This window comes from Pristiophorus japonicus, chromosome 8, assembly GCF_044704955.1.
Source record: "Pristiophorus japonicus isolate sPriJap1 chromosome 8, sPriJap1.hap1, whole genome shotgun sequence".
Classification (NCBI taxonomy): domain Eukaryota; kingdom Metazoa; phylum Chordata; class Chondrichthyes; family Pristiophoridae; genus Pristiophorus; species Pristiophorus japonicus.
The window spans coordinates 170921658-170938356 of NC_091984.1; the positions used below are offsets into that span (position 1 = coordinate 170921658).

A 16699-nucleotide genomic window follows, 5' to 3' on the forward strand; every position below is an offset into this window, starting at 1 on the left:
CCCTGGAATAAATCTAGTGAATCTCTTCTGCACCATGTTCAAGGCCTTGGCATCCTTCCAAAAGTGTGGTGTCCAGAATTTAACACAATACTCCAGCTGAGGTTTCATCAATGATTTATAAAGGTTTAGCACAACTGCCTTGCTTTTGCACTCTATATCTTTATTTATAAAGCCCAGGATCCCATATGTTTTTTCATCAGCCTTGTTATATCAATCTTTGCACCCTGGATACTCCCAGTATTCCTCTCTACAGTTAGTCTTGCTTGCTCACCAACTTTTCCCATGCTCCAGCAGTCAGATCAGTATTATAATATAGGGTTACCCATCACTTCATAAACTCTTGTTTCCATATTTACCAAAATATCTCTGGCATTCCATTATCCTGCTTAATCGTCAAAAGCAGCAGAAGCAAGTCCAATCCTTCTTTGAATATAAGAACATAAGAAATAGGAGCAGGAGTAGGCCATTTGGCCCCTTGAGCCTGCTCCACCATTCAATAAGATCATGGTTGATCTGATCATGGACTCAGCCCCACTTCCCTGCCCACTCCCCATAACCCTTTATTCCCTTATCACTCAAAAATCTGTCTATCACCACCTTAAATATATTTAAAGACCCAGCCTCCACAGCTCTCTGGGGCAGATAATTCCATTGATTTACAACCCTGAGAGAAGAAATTCCTCCTCATCGCGGCCCCTTATTCCGAGACTATGTTCCCTAGTTTTAGTTTCCCCTATGAGTGGAAATATCCTCTCTGCATCCACCTTGTCGAGCACCCTCATTATCATATGTTTCGATAAGATCACCTCTCATTCTTCTGAACTCCAATGAGTAGAGGCCCAACCTATCTTCATAAGTCAACCCCTTCGTCTCCGGAATCAACCGAGTAAACCTTCTCTGAACAGCCTCTAATGCAAGTATATCCTTCCTTAAATACGGAGACCAAAACTGCATGCAGTACTCCAGGTGTGGCCTCACCAATACCCTGTACAGTTGTAGCAGGACTTCTCTCTATACTCTATCCCCCTTGCAATAAAGGCCAACATTCCATTTGCCATCCTGATTACTTGCTTACCTGCATACACACTTTTTGTATTTCATGCACAAGGACCCCCAGGTCCCTCTGTACTGCAGCACTTGGCAATTTTTCTCCATTGAAATTATAATTTGATTTTCTATTTTTTCTGCCAAAGTTGATAACCTCATATTTTCCCACATTATACTCCATTCTACAAATTTTTGCCCACTCACTTAGCCTGTCTATATCCCTTGGCAGATTTTCTGTGTCCTCCTCACAATGTGCTCTCCCACCCATCTTTGTATCATCAACAAACTTGGTTACATTACACTCGGTCCCTTCATCCAAGTCATTAATATAGATTGTAAATAGTTGAGACCCCAGTACAGATCCCTGCGGCACCCCACTAGTTACTGTTTGCCAACTGGAAAATGACCCATTTATCCCGACTCTTTGTTTTCTGTTAGTTAGCCAATCCTCTATCCATGCTAATATATTACCCCCAAACCCGTGAGCTTTTATCCTGTGCAGTAACCTTTTATGTGGCATCTTATTGAGTGCCTTCTGGAAATCCAAAAACACCAAATCCAATGGTTCCCCCTTATCCACCCTGCTCGTTACATCCTCAAAGAACTCCAGTAAATTTGTCAAACATGATTTATCTTTCATAAAACCATGCTGACTCTGCTTGATTGAATTATGCGTTTCCAAATCTCTTTTTCACAGTTCCCACTCTCTCGGACTAACCCACCAAGCTCCTAAACTTTTCCACTTCTTCAACTGCATTCCTTCCACCTGTATCTTCATATATTTACAATATGCATCTTCCTGATGTTTCCTGGATTACATGACCTTTATGTGCAATCCGAATTTTCTACTCTTCGCATGCATCTTAGCAGTTAGTCTCTGAGAACCTGTATTAGATACTGTTACAAGGTCAAAATCATCAGCAAATCTGAGATTGTTTAAAATCTTGCCACATAAGGAGATTCATCCAATATCATTTTTTAGCGCAAGATTTATTACTGCGAGGTTACATAAATCAGGCGACAGTGTGCATCCTTGTCCCACCCCAACTGCTGATTTAAACCAGTTTGTTCGTTTCCAATCCACTCTAATGGTGCTTACAACAACAACAACTTGTATTTATATAGCACCTTTAGCATAGTAAAACGTCCCAAGGCGCTTCACAGGAGTGTTATGAGACAAAAAATTTGACACCAAGCCACAGATGGAGAATTTACAGTAGGTGACCAAAAGCTTGGCCAAAGAGGTAGGTTTTAAGGAGCATCTTGAAGGAGGAAAGATGGTAGAGAGGCAGAGTGGTTTAAGCAGGGAATTCCAGAGCTTGGGGCCTAAGCAACAGAAGGCACGGCCACCAAAGGTTAAAATCAGGGATTCTGAAGACGCCAGAATTAGATGAGCGCAGATATCTGGGGGGTTGTGGGGCTGGAGGAGATTACAGAGATAGAGAGAGGTGAGGCCATGGAGAGATTTGTAAACAAGGATGAGAATTTTGAAATCGAGCCGTTGGTTAACCGGGAGCCAATGTAGGTCAGCGAGCATAGGGTTAATGGGTGAACGGGACTTGATGCGAGTTAGGACATGGACAGCCGAGTTTTGGATCACCTCAAATTTACATAGGGTATAGTGTGAGAGGCCAGCCAGGAGTGCGTTGGAATAGTCAAGTCTAGAAGTAACAATGGCATGGACTTGTTATAGATGTTTTTTGTCAGTCTAACAAGTTTCTTAGGAATACCATAAATCCTCAAGACATGCCACATCCCTTCATACCACACACTGTCAAAGATAATGGAGAGAAATTCGGGAGTGCCCTGTTTGGAGTGCTAATGATTATCAGCTTTTAAAAAAAAACTCGCCGTTTGCGGTCCATGAAGGAAGTGGTGCGCTAAATCAAGTTCTCCTCTTCCTTCCTGGAGCACTAAAGGTGCAGGTGGGGCAGTAGGTGTGCAGCGCTGCCACGATCCGAGGCTCCTTCACTCCCTAAAAAGGGAAAGGTCATCGCTGCAGGCTCTGCACTGGGCCCAGTGAGCTGGTCCCCGACGGCAACCGCGATCCAGCCTGATCAGCCCCATGTACTGTATCCGCGATCCAGCCCGAGCAGCCCCATGTACTGTATCCGCGATCCAGCCCGATCAGCCCCATGTACTGTATCCGCGATCCGACCCAATCAGCCCCATGTACTGTATCCGCGATCCGACCCAATCAGCCCCATGTACTGTATCCGCGATCCAGCCCGAGCAGCCCCATGTACTGTATCCGCGATCCAGCCCGATCAGCCCCATGTACTCCAGCACAGTGCCGGGCTGATCGATCGCTGCCCACGAGAATGTAACAAAATTGAAACACAGCATTGCAGAAATGTTGGGACTTACCTCGGCCGCCTCTCCTTTAGCTTCTGCCCCCGAAGCGCCTGGCCTCCCGATCAACGCCTCCTGCAGCTGTCGGTGTTGTCGCCCGGCCGATGCTGCAGGGGGCGGAACCGAAGTTCGGGTCCAGGGCGCTGCGCACGGCAATAACGTCACGATCTCTGGACGAAGGAGATCGTTGCGCAACGTCCTACCGCCACCGTAAACTTCCCGCCGAAGTTTGCGGGAGTCGTTCATCTTGCCGCACACGGGCGGTAAGTCGTTAGCGCCTCGTTATCGCCTCCCAGAGGCAATAATGGGAGGCAGTAAGGAGGCCAATTTCTAGGCCATACTCAAACTTACAGATTTCAGTGAAGAAATTAAACCTATAAACAGAAATAGTCAAAGTCACTGCTATCTTCGCCACATCTTTACAAAGGAGCAAACACTTTCTATGCAATTCTTACATTAATTTAAAACACATTTCACTGGTAATTTTTACAGCCTTCAACCTAGATTTTTGAATAAGTACATGCTGAGAACTATATTTTCCACTTCTTCGGCAGTCCCCCGAAGTTGAGGATGACTTGCTTCCACACTAACATGAGTTCGAAGGTGACTGAGGAGACCAATGCGGGATCTACAGTCACAGGTGGGGCAGATGGTGGTTGGAGGGACGGGTGGGTGGGGTGCTTGTGTTGCTGTACGCTCCTTCTGCTGTTTGCATTTGGCTTCCGTGTGCTCCCGGCGAAGAGACTCAAAGTGTTTGGCGCCTTCTCGGATGCTTCTCCTCCACTTTGAGCGGTCTTGGGCCAGGGATTCCCAAGAGTCGGTGGGGATGTTACATTTTTTCAAGGCAGCTTTGAGGGTTTCCTTGAAGCATTTTCTCTGCCCTCCTGGGGCTCGCCTGTCATGACATAGCTCAGGTTACAGTGCTTGTTTCAGGAGTCTAGTATTAGGCATGCGGACAATGTTACCCGTCCATCGAAGCCGATTCAATGCCTTGATGCTGGGGATGTTGGCCTGAGCGAGAACAGTGATGTTGGTGCGCCTATCCTGCTAATTAATTTGCAGGATCTTGCGGAGGCTGTATTGGTGGTACTTCTCCAGTGCTTTGAGGTGCCTACTGTACATGGTCCATGCCTCTGAGGCATATAGGAGGGCGGGTATCACTACTGCCCTGTAGACCATGAGCTTGGTGCCAGGTTTGAGATCCTGGTCTTTGAACACTCTTTTCCAAAGGCTGCAGTGGCACACTGAAGGCGATGTTGGACTTCGTCATCGATGTCTGTCCTTGCTGATCGCAGGCTCCCAAGGTATGGGAAATTGTCCAAGGTCTCGTCATGGATCTTAATAACCATGGAGCAGTACTGTGCGGCAGGCGGCAAAAACTGTATAAGGGTGTGGGCACAGACAGATCTTTTATTGATTCCATGGACAGCACATTGTAATAGTGCATCAAGATCACAACCCTTGATGGACAGTGAACTTGATGTTGATGCTTTGAGTGATATTCAGGTAAATGTTAGTCTTTTGGAAGTGTACTTTGTGGGTATCCCACAACACAAACTTAACATGAGCAAACATGAAACCAATTCAATCAAGCTTTCTAAAGAGAGGCAATGATATGAAGATGAGGTCTTTAAAGTGGGCACCACCTCTCTCAGGACACAATATAAAAGCTGCCATTTATAGCTGCCTAGCAATGCTTCTAACAATCATGGGTTAGCAGATAAAGCTCCGGTAAGTATAACATGTACCATTCCTACAAACTAAATACTCTCGAGTTGTGCGGGGAGCTTGAGGAGCACTGTGCATTCGCAGGCACAAGTGTGACACGGTGCAGTATATGTACAGTAGCACTCAGAGCTCTGGGTGAAGCCACAGCACTCAATTTTCAGGGGGCAACATTATTGCAATGCTCTTTTGGCCTGCCTCCCATCTTCTACCCTCCCTAAACTTCAGCTCATCTAAAACTCGGCTGCCCTTTGATGAGTAAACACCGTCCAATAGGCAAGTTGCATTTTCATTCTCTTTGAACAAACCGCTTAACTAGCAAAACAGGGTCCCGACTCCCAATACATTGAAATAATGAGACAAAATAGAATGTAATGGAGAAGCTGGGAACACCCACAGCAGTGGCAGAATGACAGAGCGATATTTGGCAGGAATCCAGCATCAGCGCAGGCTGAGCCATTCCAACATGCTCACTGAATGACTTGAAAAGCACATGACTTATCATACACCAGGGAGGAAAATGTTAGTGACAGAATGCTCTGCCGGGGAGCACATTACCCAATTACTTAGAGCTGGTCATGTAATTTGAGAGTTAATTTAATTTCAAAATGGGCATATTACATTTTCCACCCATACATCTGCTCAAATTGCTGTCTGTAAATATGTATTTGTTTCCTTGAAAAATATTTATGCAGGCAAAATTCCAGCGGATATTTTCTCCTGGCCACATATGTGAGTGAAAAAAAAGTCAGATGTCTTAAGTATTTACTGGATGAACGGTGCCCTTAATTACAAATCAGGAAAGGCTGGCATTTTATAATGTGGGATGGTGGGACTGCACCACAACATTTGGTAAAGGATGCGTAAACCTTTGGAGTTTAGGATTGCAGGATGGAATGGGAGAAGTGGGGTGGTGGGGGGGGGGGGGAGGGTGGAATGGTCTGCTATTTATCAACCCCCCTCACCTGGATGGCTATAGTCCAAGACGCCAGCTTGACCTGGGCGAAATAAAGCACATGGTCCGAAGATTTTCTCAGGGCTTCTCCAATCTCCAACTACAACCCCAACGGGAGCCTGTTGGAACCATCGAAGAAATGACGTAAACAACTGTCTTCTCTGGGAGTTCTGCTGGGCTACTGGCAGGTGACTGGGAGAACCCAATGGAGTTTCAGGAGTCTAGTGGTTTTCTTTGGAAGCAGGGAATTGGTGAATTTACCACCATGTGGCTCGTGCTGGCGGTTGGGAATTTTCCAAGTATATCCTGGCAGTGGGAGATCGTGTGCCCTGGGAAGGTTACACCCTCTGTGTGTAAATGGATTTTCAATCAGTCTTTGCTATTTGACTGTAAATCTCACTCCTAACATATCCCCTTGTGTGTGTGCCCTACAAACCTTCGAGATCTCTGCACTCCTCCAATTCTGGCCTCTTGCGCATCCCTGATTTTAATCACTCCACCATTGTGGCCGTGCCTCCAGCTGCCTAGGCTCAAAGCTCTGGAATTCACTCTCTATACCTCACCGCCTCTCTAGCTCGCTCTCCTCCTTAAAACCTACCTCTTTGACCAAGCTTTTTGTCATCTGTCCTGATATCTCTTTCTGTGGCTCGGTGTCCAAAATATCTTTATTAAAAATACTCGTTACGCGCCTTGGGACATTTTGCTATGTTAAAGGCACTGTATAAATGCATGGTGTGTGTGCGAGAGTGAGCGTGCAAGAGAGCCTGTGCGCGAGTGTGTCTGTGTGTGCGTGCGTGCGTGTAGTGCACAGATATAGCTGCTACACTCACCGGTTTTAGAAGACACAGACCAATACTCGGCTTGCATCTGGGTAGCTATTTTAATGGCATCAGCTTCTGTTCTCTCACATTCAGCCTGTGACTGGGAGATAAACACATGTAGAAACACCTTATGTTATTAGTGAACAGGAACAAACACAGAATCATAGAATTACAGATATTTACAGCACAGAAGGAGGCCATTCGGCCCATCGTGTCCGCGCCAGCCGACCAAGAGCTATCCAGCCTAATCCCACTTTCCAGCTCTTGGTCCGTAGCCTTGTAGGTTACGGCACTTCAAGTGCATATCAAAACTCTTTTTAAATGTGATGAGTGTTTCTGCCTCTACTACCCTTTCAGGCAGTGAGTTCTAGATCCCTACCACCCTCTGGGTGAAGAAAGTTCTCCACAATTCCCTTCTCGCTAATCCTTCTACTAATTATTTTAAATCTATGCCCCCTGGTTATTTACCTCTCTGCTAGGGGAAATGGGTCTTTCCTATCCACTCTATCAAGGCCCCTCATAATTTTATACACTAATCTATTTGACTTAATCTGTAAATGTGATGATGGGAATTGTTATGTATGTAACCCTTGGCAACCTGTATCACCCAACAGGTTTACCTGTTGGAGTCCCAAGGGATCCCAGCATCCCTTTGGAGCACTGTATATAAGCAGGCCTCCCATGCTGTACCAGCACTCTGGAGTTTAATTAAAGGAGCTAAGGTCACACTTACTCATTGCATATAGTACTCAGTTGTATCACTTTATTATGAGCGTAACAGGAATGAAGGTGGTGATTTGGCCCACGGGATCAGTGCTCATGTTTGCTCTTCACCTGGAGTGACCCAGTGCTCTCCCATGTGCCTGCCCCTTCCCTGCACCCTTTTATATTCTTACTTTTCAAAAACTTATCCAACTGCCTTTTAAATGATGTCATAGTCTCTGGCTCAATAGCCATTGATGATAAAGCAATCCACGTTCTCATAATACGGAATCAATTCTTTAGCTTCCCCAATTGCTGGGAAACGTGTGCAAACTCTTTGCTGTTTTATGTCTCATAAAAAGCATCTATTGTCATGTTGATAAACTTGATGTAAACTGTCGCTTCTTATTGGGAATTAGAAGCAAGTGTCACTTCAACCTCTTCAGCATTCCTTACTCAATCTAGAAACAACTAGAATTGCTATTGGAAGGTAGGACATTTTACATGTTTAGGAAATATAAAAAGGAGTACAATTTTCTTTCGAGTCTTAATACAGTCAATCTCTAAAAGAACAATTCAAATTTCATCAGAGGCAAACCTGGGACAAGAAACAATGGCAGTGTCAAAAGACTGGGGCTGATTCGGAAAGCTGAATTGCTGTGGATTTAAAAAAAATGCTTCGAGTCTTTTACACCTCATCAGGTGGTAGGGCTCAAGCACTTTGGCCATCAATGTGACCAGCATCTTTGTTCAGGTGTGAAAATGGCCTCAACAGCTGCTAATGCTCAAGCTTTCTGATGATTCTAATTTACCCATGTTCCTATGTTTTAGCAGCAACAAACGGTGGCATAAACTGGCTCCGAATAATGGAAACACCACCTCGAAAAGAAGGTGGTTCTTTCTCTTGTTGATCGGTGAAAGTATCGGCTTAATGGACCGAAAGTATCCCAGAATTCCCAGCGTGAAATCGCCAAACAGTTTGGTGTATCACAGCCTTTTTGTAAAGATTTGTCATGCTGCACTATAATGTGTGTATTGTAATGAAGTAAGTGACATAAATACACTTTGAATCATCCACAACAACTGTGACCCTATTTCTAATTGCAATTCAATTTGCATTCTATTGTTAGCTTCTTGTCAAACTTAATGCAACTGTTAAAATGGATAAAAGAATAGAATGGTTAAGTGAATAAACTCATGATTCATTTAACAGTCTTCCTCTATTATTAGGGAAGAATAACACCTTTCACGACCTCAGAACGTCCCAAAGCGCTTTACAGCCAATGAAGTACTTTTGAAGTGCAGTCACTGTTGTAATGTGGGAAATGCGGCGACCAATAGGAATATAGGAACAGGAGTAGGCCATGAGCCACTCAAGCCAATTCCACCATTCAGAGAGAGCATGGCTGATTTGAATTTGGGCACAGCAAGCACCCACAAACAGAAATGGAATAATGACCAGATAATCTGTTTTGTGATGTTGATTGAGGGATACATATTGGCCAGGACACCGGGGATATCACCATCATCATCATAGGCAGTCCCTTGGAATTGAGGAAAACTTGCTTCCATTCTTAAAATGAGTTCTTAGGTAGCTGAACAGTCCAATATGAGAACCACAGACTCTGTCACAGGTGGGACAGATAGTTGTTGAGGGAAGGGGTGGGTGGGACTGGTTTGCCACCGCTCTTTCCGCTGCCTGCGCTTGTTTTCTACATGCTCTCGGCGATGAGACTCGAAGTGCTCAGCCCCCTCCTGGATGCACTTCCTCCACCTAAAGGATAACTCCCCCGCTCATCTTCAAAATAGTGCCATGGGATCTTTTAAGTCCACCTGAGAGAGCAGGCAGGACCTCATTTTAACATCTCATTCAAAAAGTCGGTACCTCCAACACTGCAGCACTCCCTCGGTACTGCACTGGAGTGAAAGCCTCGATTTTTGTGCTTAAGTGTCTGGTGTGGGACCTTTGTAACTGAGAGGCATCACCCAGGAATTCTTCCTGGCAGTTCAGTGCAGCATGATTTCTGTGAATTTTGTTTGATACAGGGTCATGACCCTAACACTACAAACTTTATGAAACAACTCATGAAATTAAACTTTGCAAGAGTTATTTTGTTGTTTAGGTCATACCTATGATGTTTAAGAGGGAGTTAATTAATTAATATAATAGCACTGGAAATGCCATTATGGTAAATTTTATCTGCACTGCAGAAATTTAGGTTAACCAGAGATGGGTCTCAAAGGCCTTGTTGCATTAAATACAACAGCAATAAAAAAAAATGATTGACCTAAAAAGATTCCATAAATAAAGAACAGTGATGTTTTCATTGGGCCAGAGTTTGCTACGAGCAACTTGCACTTGACCATAGACTTTCTATGAGATTGTGTAGGGTAAAGTGCTGTCAGTGGAACATCCAAACAACACAGCGCCTGCTACAGTGTGAACAAGGGAAGCAACTGCTTATCTCCTTAACCAATCAGATTGAAGAATCGTGATGAGCAGCGCAGAGTCTGAACCAGGAAATTAGAATAGTGAATTCAATGTCAAACCAGGTACAGAAAGTGAAATAAAGAGGGAAAGAAATAATGGATTAAGAGACAAAAAGAAAACATTTTTTTTTTGAATCTCCTACAATAACTAAAATCTGAAGGAATGAGACTCCACACTTGTAAAAGTTTATTTTCAGTGACAGAGAGGTTGTTTGGCAGTAATTAAGACTTACCACGCTGCTAAAAGTGTACTTACACTGGAATGGACAAGCTTTGTGTGGCAGGTTTAATGCCCAGCCACGACATCAGTGCAGGAACCTTGTGCCATTCAATGTATTTCAATGGTGAGTCAAACAGCGAGATGCTGTTTTTGGGAAACTGCAGGAGGAACGTGCATCTCGGACAACAACTTCCAGATTTTCGCGTTTAACTGTGCATATGCGCTCTCCAGCAGTTGCTGTCCGATTTGCGCATAAATAATGGTGAGTGATGTTAGCCCATTATTTTATAACGAGGGCAAGAAAGCAGCTTTACAGACGTCTAAAGGCTGAGATCCAACAGAAAACCTGTGATCTAAAGATCAGAAAGTGGGTGGAGAAAGCTCAAGAAATCCAGCAGCTAGTTGACAACCATGACGTGCGAGGATTCTTCTGTGCAGTCAAGACGACCTACGGCCCAAGCACCCAAGGCCCTACCCCACTGCTGGCCAAGAACGGAGAAGCACTCATCAAGGACAGAGAGACAGTCAGTGACCACTGGAAAGAGCACTTTGAGGATCTCTTCGACTAAGTGTCTTCGATGTGCGTGTCCTCGACTCCATCCCACAGCATACCGCCCACCACGAGGTTGAAAAGGCCATCCGACAACTGAACAACATGGCCTCAGGAACTGATGGAATCCCCGCTGAAGCACTAAAATATGGTGGAGAAGCACTACTGGCATGGATCCACAACCTCATCTCTCTTATCTGGAAGGAGGAGATCATGCCAGTAGATCTGAGTCACACTGTAATCATGACCATCTTCAAGAAAAGTGACAAGTTCAACTGCGGTAACTACAGAGGAATCTCCCTGCTGTCGACCACCGGGAAAGTCATCACAAGAATCCTCCTGAATCGCCTTCTTCCTGTGGCTGAAGAGCTCCTCAGAGTCGCAATGTGGATTCCACCCACTAAGGGGCACAATGGACATGATCTTCACTGCACGGCAGATACAAGAGAAATGCAGGGAACAGCACCAGCCTCTGTACATGGCCTTCTTTGACCTCACAAAGGCCTTCGACACTGAGGTATTATGGAGTGTCCTCCTCAGATTCGGCTGCCCTCAAAAGTTTGTCACCATCCTCTGCCTGCTCCACGATGACATGCAAGCCGTGATCCTGACCAACGGATCCATCACAGACCCATTCCATGTTCGGACCGGGGTCAAACAAGGCTGCATCATCGCACCAACGCTCTTCTCAATCTTCCTTGCTGCAATGCCCCATCTCACCCTCAGCAAGCTCCCCGTTGGAGTGGAGCTAAATTACAGGACAAACGGGAATCTGTTCAACCTCCGACGCCTCCAGGCTAGATCCAGGCTTGTGTCTGCGCACACTCGGAGGCCGAACTCTAAGCCATCGTCAACAACCTTCACCGAGGCATACAATAATATGGACCTTACACTAAACATCCATAAGACAAAGGTCCTCCACCAACCTGCCCCCACCCCACAGCACTGCCCCCAGGTTATAAAAATCCACGACAAGACCTTGGACAACGTGGATCATTTTCCATACCTCGGGAGCCTACTGTCAACAAGGGCAGACATCGACGACTAGGTCCAACACCACCTACAGTGTGCCAGTGCAGCCTTCGGTCGCCTGAGGAAGAGAGTGTTTGAAGACCAGGACCTCAAACCCGGCACCAAGCTCATGGTCTGCAGAGCAGTCGTGATACCCGCCCTCCTATATGGCTCAGAGACATGGACTATGTACACCTCAAAACACTGGAGCAGTATCACCAACGCTGCCTTCACAAGATCCTGCAAATCCATCGGCAGGATAGGCGCACCAACATCAGTGTTCTCGCTCAGGCCAACATCCCCAGCATTGAAGCACTGATCCGCTCGATCAGCTCTGCTGGTTGGGCCACATCGTCTGTATGCCTGACACAAGACTCCCAAAACAAGTGTTCTACTCGGAGCTCCGACATGGCAAGCAAGCCCCAAGTGGGCAGGGGAAATGTTTCAAAGACACCCTCAAAGCATCCCTGAAAAAATGTAACATCCCCACCGACACCTGGGAATCCATGGCCCAAGGCCTCCGGGAAGGCGCTGAACACCGAGTCTCTTCGCCGCGAGCAAGCTGAAGCCAAGCGACCACAGCGCAAGGATTGCGCTGCAACCCAGGCACCCCACCTACCTGTTCCTTCAACCACTGTCTACTCCAGCTGTGACAGAGACTGTAGGTCCCGTATTGGTCCTCAGTCACCTGAGAACTCATTTTTAGTGTGGAAGCAAGTCATCCTCGACTCCAAGGGACTGGCTATGATGATGACTGCCTATGATTATAACAAGTGATTCCGAGAGATCAAGGATGTTCGTGACCACACTAATGCACAGTACAAATAAAATAATCATCGTGAAAACAGGGATACATGATGCTATCCAGCCTGTAATCAGGAAGCATGTGACTCTCCTGTTTAGTCCCATATTATTTTCATTATCACATCGAGCAGTCAGTCTGATGCATTGAACATATGACCCATCAGTGATCACAGAATGAATTCCTGCAGTGCAGACGCAAGGTATCATCAACACATTTTCAACAGATTTATTAAGGATAGAATGGCAGGTTCATCAGACATCAGGTCACTCGTACAAGTTACCAGGGAAATAATGATTACTCACCAATAAGTCTTTCTTAGAGCCCACAAGAAATATGGAACTTAAACCCTGTTCATTTTCCTTCAGTGCATCCTCTAGCCACTGCCTGCCACAAGAAAGAATATTATTGTCCTTGAGAAGGTATGAAAGGGAGCAACCAAAATGATTGTAGGTGTCAGGAAATTAAGTTATCGGGAAAGGTTAAGGAATTTGCACTTGTTCCCATTGCAAAATGAGAGACTTTGAGGTGATCTAGTTGACATTCTTCAGATTATGAGGGGGATTAACAAAGTTGTTCACTCTACCATGAACACAAATTGAAACTAAGCGAGTAAGGAGTAAGAAGTCAGGCAAAACGCTTTCCTGTTAAAGGCAGGAAGGGTAAGAGACTGATTGAAAGCCTATGACGTTGACATTTAAATGATGCACAAGGTAACATCTGGATTCTTTTGCTTCCAGAGTCAATATCCACAACAATCTGCAATCATACAGCACCCTTAAAGTAGAAAAATATCCCAAGGAAAATGGTGAGTGAGTTAGGAGAGGTGATCAAAAGCTTGGCCAAAAAGATGTGGATTTGCAAGTTAGGTGGTTGAGATCATTGTAATTTTCTACTTAGTTTGATATAATGATCTGTAGATTTCCTCGTGGAAAACCCAACTCTTAAGTTGCATTTTAGCCTCAACAGGGATTCAACCATGGCTTTCCCTCCTTCCTCTCTCTCTCGTTCCCCCCCCCACTCCCTGAAAATCTACTGGGTGGGAATCTACCCTGTCCAACAAAGCAATCCCACTGAGGGAGGGGAATCAAATCAGCTTCAGGTCAACACAGGTTACTTGGATTACTTTTAACTTATCATCATCATCATCGGTGAGTATTGTCGGAGCTCCTGTGACAGTCCTCCATTTTAAGGCAGGGACTTGAACGATGGTCCGTGGTCACTCTTTCATTGACCTGTTCAGTCCTGAGGCTGTGCCACGGCTGCAGGTTATAGGCCCATGTCGACTATCATAGAATCAAACAATGGTTACAGCACGGATGGCAGCCAAAGAACCTCTCAAAGTCTCTGTTGTTTGGCTGGATGATCCACCAACAAAAATTTCAGCTAGGGAATCCAATTATCCCATCCTCATCGCCAATGTGAAATATTCTTTATGACATCACAAACACACACATGCACAAGATGGCTCTACAGGAACTGAGAGACGGGTCAGCTCACTGCAAGAGCACTTTAGCTAGTCCCATTCCCCCGCACTTTCCCCATAGCCCCTGCAATTTTTTTTTCTTTCAGTTACTTATCCAATTCCCTTTTGAAAGCCATAATTGAATCTGCCTTCACCACCATTCCTGGCAGTGTATTCCAGATCCTAACCACTCACTGCATAAAAAGGTATTTCCTCATGTCGCCTCTGGTTCTTTAACCAATCATCTTAAATCTGCGTCCTCTGGTTGTTGACCCTTCTGCCAATGGGAACAGTTTCTCTCCAGCTACTCTGTCCAGACTCCTCATGATTTTGAATACCTCTATCAAATCTCCTTTCAACCTTGTCTGCTCTAAGGAGAACAATCCCAGCTTCTCCAATCTATCCACGTAGCTGAAGTTACTTATCCCTGGAATCATTCTTGAAAATCTTTTCTGCACCCTGTCCAAGGTCCTCACATCCTTCTAAAGTGCGGTGCCCAGAATTGGACACAATACTCCAGTTGAGGACGAACCAATGTTTTATAAAGGTTCATCATAATTTCCATGCTTTTGTACTCTAATTCAAGGATTAGCTCATTTGCTATTTTGATGGTGTTTCCTCCATCGAGGGTCGCACTGACCCTCCTCCAGGGGCCCACCCATCCAAAGCCGGTGGCACTTTCTGGGGGTGACCGAGTTACTTCAGCCCCTCCTGGCACTCAGTTCCTGTAGAGCCATCTTGTGTATGTGTGTGTTTGTGATATCATAAAGAATATATATCACTTTGGCGACGAGGATAGTATTGTCACCGCCCCCATTAAAAGTGACTTCTGGATCCAAGGATAAAATAAAACAGGGAGTGGAATGTCGCTCAAGAGGTGAACTGAACCGCAGCTGCAGTAAAAACTGTTCAAATGAGGTGCGTGCGCCCTGTTTCGGGTGGGGGGCAATTTCTATCCCATAGAGTACATCGTTAGTCAGTGTACAACGTGTCAATCGGTAAGCGGCAGTCGCGAGCAGCTTGTGGAGGTGCGTCGCTGAGTCGGGAGCAGCGTCGAGGAGGTGTGTGGAGAGGCGTGAGTTCCGGGGTCGGCGAGAGGCCTACAAAAGGCCCAACGCGGCGACAGTCGGGAGCAGCGTGTGGAGGTGCGTCGCTGAGTCGGGAGCAGCATCAAGGAGGTGCGTGGAGAGGCGCGAGTTCCGGGGTCGGCAAGAGGCCTACAAAAGGCCCAACGCGGCGGCAGTCGGGAGCAGCGTGTAGAGGTGCGTCGCTGAGTCGGGAGCAGCGTCGAGGAGGTGCGTGGAGAGGCGTGAGTTCCGGGGTCGGCGAGAGGTGAGCCGGTGCAGCTACAGGGAGAAGGCAAAAAAGAAGTCGAAAGAAACAGAAAGGTGACGTCACAGCCAAGGGGGTAAGTGATTGGCTGGTGATTGGTGAGTAGTTTTTCTTTTTTCTCTTCTATAACAGTGAGTAAACTTTAGCATTGTTGTTGCCTATCTAAGGGTTAAGTCATGGCAGGAGAGCTCGGTCACGTGATATGCTCCTCCTGTACCATGTGGGAACTCAGGGACGCCTCCAGTGTCCCTGACGACTACGTATGCGGGAAGTGTATCCGCCTCCAGCTCCTGACAGACCGCGTTGCGGAGTTGGAGCTGAGGGTGGATTCACTCTGGAGCATCCACGATGCTGAGAATGACGTGAATAGCACGTTTAGTGAGTTGGTCATACCGCAGGTGAAGGGTCCACAGCCAGATAGGGAATGGAAGACCAGCAGGAAGAGCAGTGCAAGGAAGGTAGTGCAGGGGTCCCCAGCGGTCATCCCCCTGCAAAACAGATACACCGTTTTGAGTACTGTTGAGGGGGATGACTCATCAGGGGAGGGCAGCAGCAGCCAAGTTCATGGCAGCGTGGCTGGCTCTGCTGCACAGGAGGGCAGGAAAAAGAGTGGGAGAGCGATAGTGATAGGGGATTCGATTGTAAGGGGAATAGATAGGCGTTTCTGCGGCTGCAACCGAGACTCCAGGATGGTATGTTGCCTCCCTGGTGCAAGGGACAAGGATGTCTCGGAGCGGGTGCAGGACATTCTGAAAAGGGAGGGTGAACAGCCAGTTGTCGTGGTGCACATTGGTACCAACGATATAGGTAAAAAAAGGGATGAGGTCCTACGAGATGAATTTAAGGAGCTAGGAGCTAAATTAAAACATAGGACCTCAAAAGTAGTAATCTCAGGATTGCTACCAGTGCCACGTGCTAGTCAGAGTAGGAATCGCAGGATAGCTCAGATGAATACGTAGCTTGAGCAGTGGTGCAGCAGGGAGGGATTCAAATTCCTGGGACATTGCAAGCGGTTCTGGGGGACGTGGGACCAGTACAAACTGGACGGTCTGCACCAAGGCAGGACCGGAATCAATGTCCTTGGGGGAGTGTTTGCTGGTGCTGTTGGGGAGGAGTTAAACTAATGTGGCAGGGGGATGGGAACCAATGCAGGGAGACAGAGGGAAACAAAAAGGAGACAAAAGCAAAAGACAGAAAGGAGATGAGTAAAAGTGGAGGGCAGAGAAA

General features: G+C 46.2%; 1 protein-coding gene across 8 annotated transcripts in view; it reads right to left on the reverse strand.

Moving 5' to 3' along the window:
- rab36 (RAB36, member RAS oncogene family) overlaps positions 1-16699 on the reverse strand; it is a 188156-nt gene that overhangs the window by 12184 nt on the left and 159273 nt on the right. For 7 of the 8 annotated variants that reach the window (XM_070887539.1, XM_070887532.1, XM_070887537.1 and 4 more), the window contains 2 exons: positions 12981-13062; positions 6910-7000 (listed from right to left, as the gene is read on the reverse strand). In XM_070887539.1, the coding sequence (XP_070743640.1) occupies positions 6910-7000; positions 12981-13062 (173 nt within the window). Of the gene's footprint in view, positions 1-3666; positions 4779-6909; positions 7001-12980; positions 13063-16699 lie in introns of those variants that run through there. The other variant, XM_070887540.1, reaches the window with a different exon arrangement.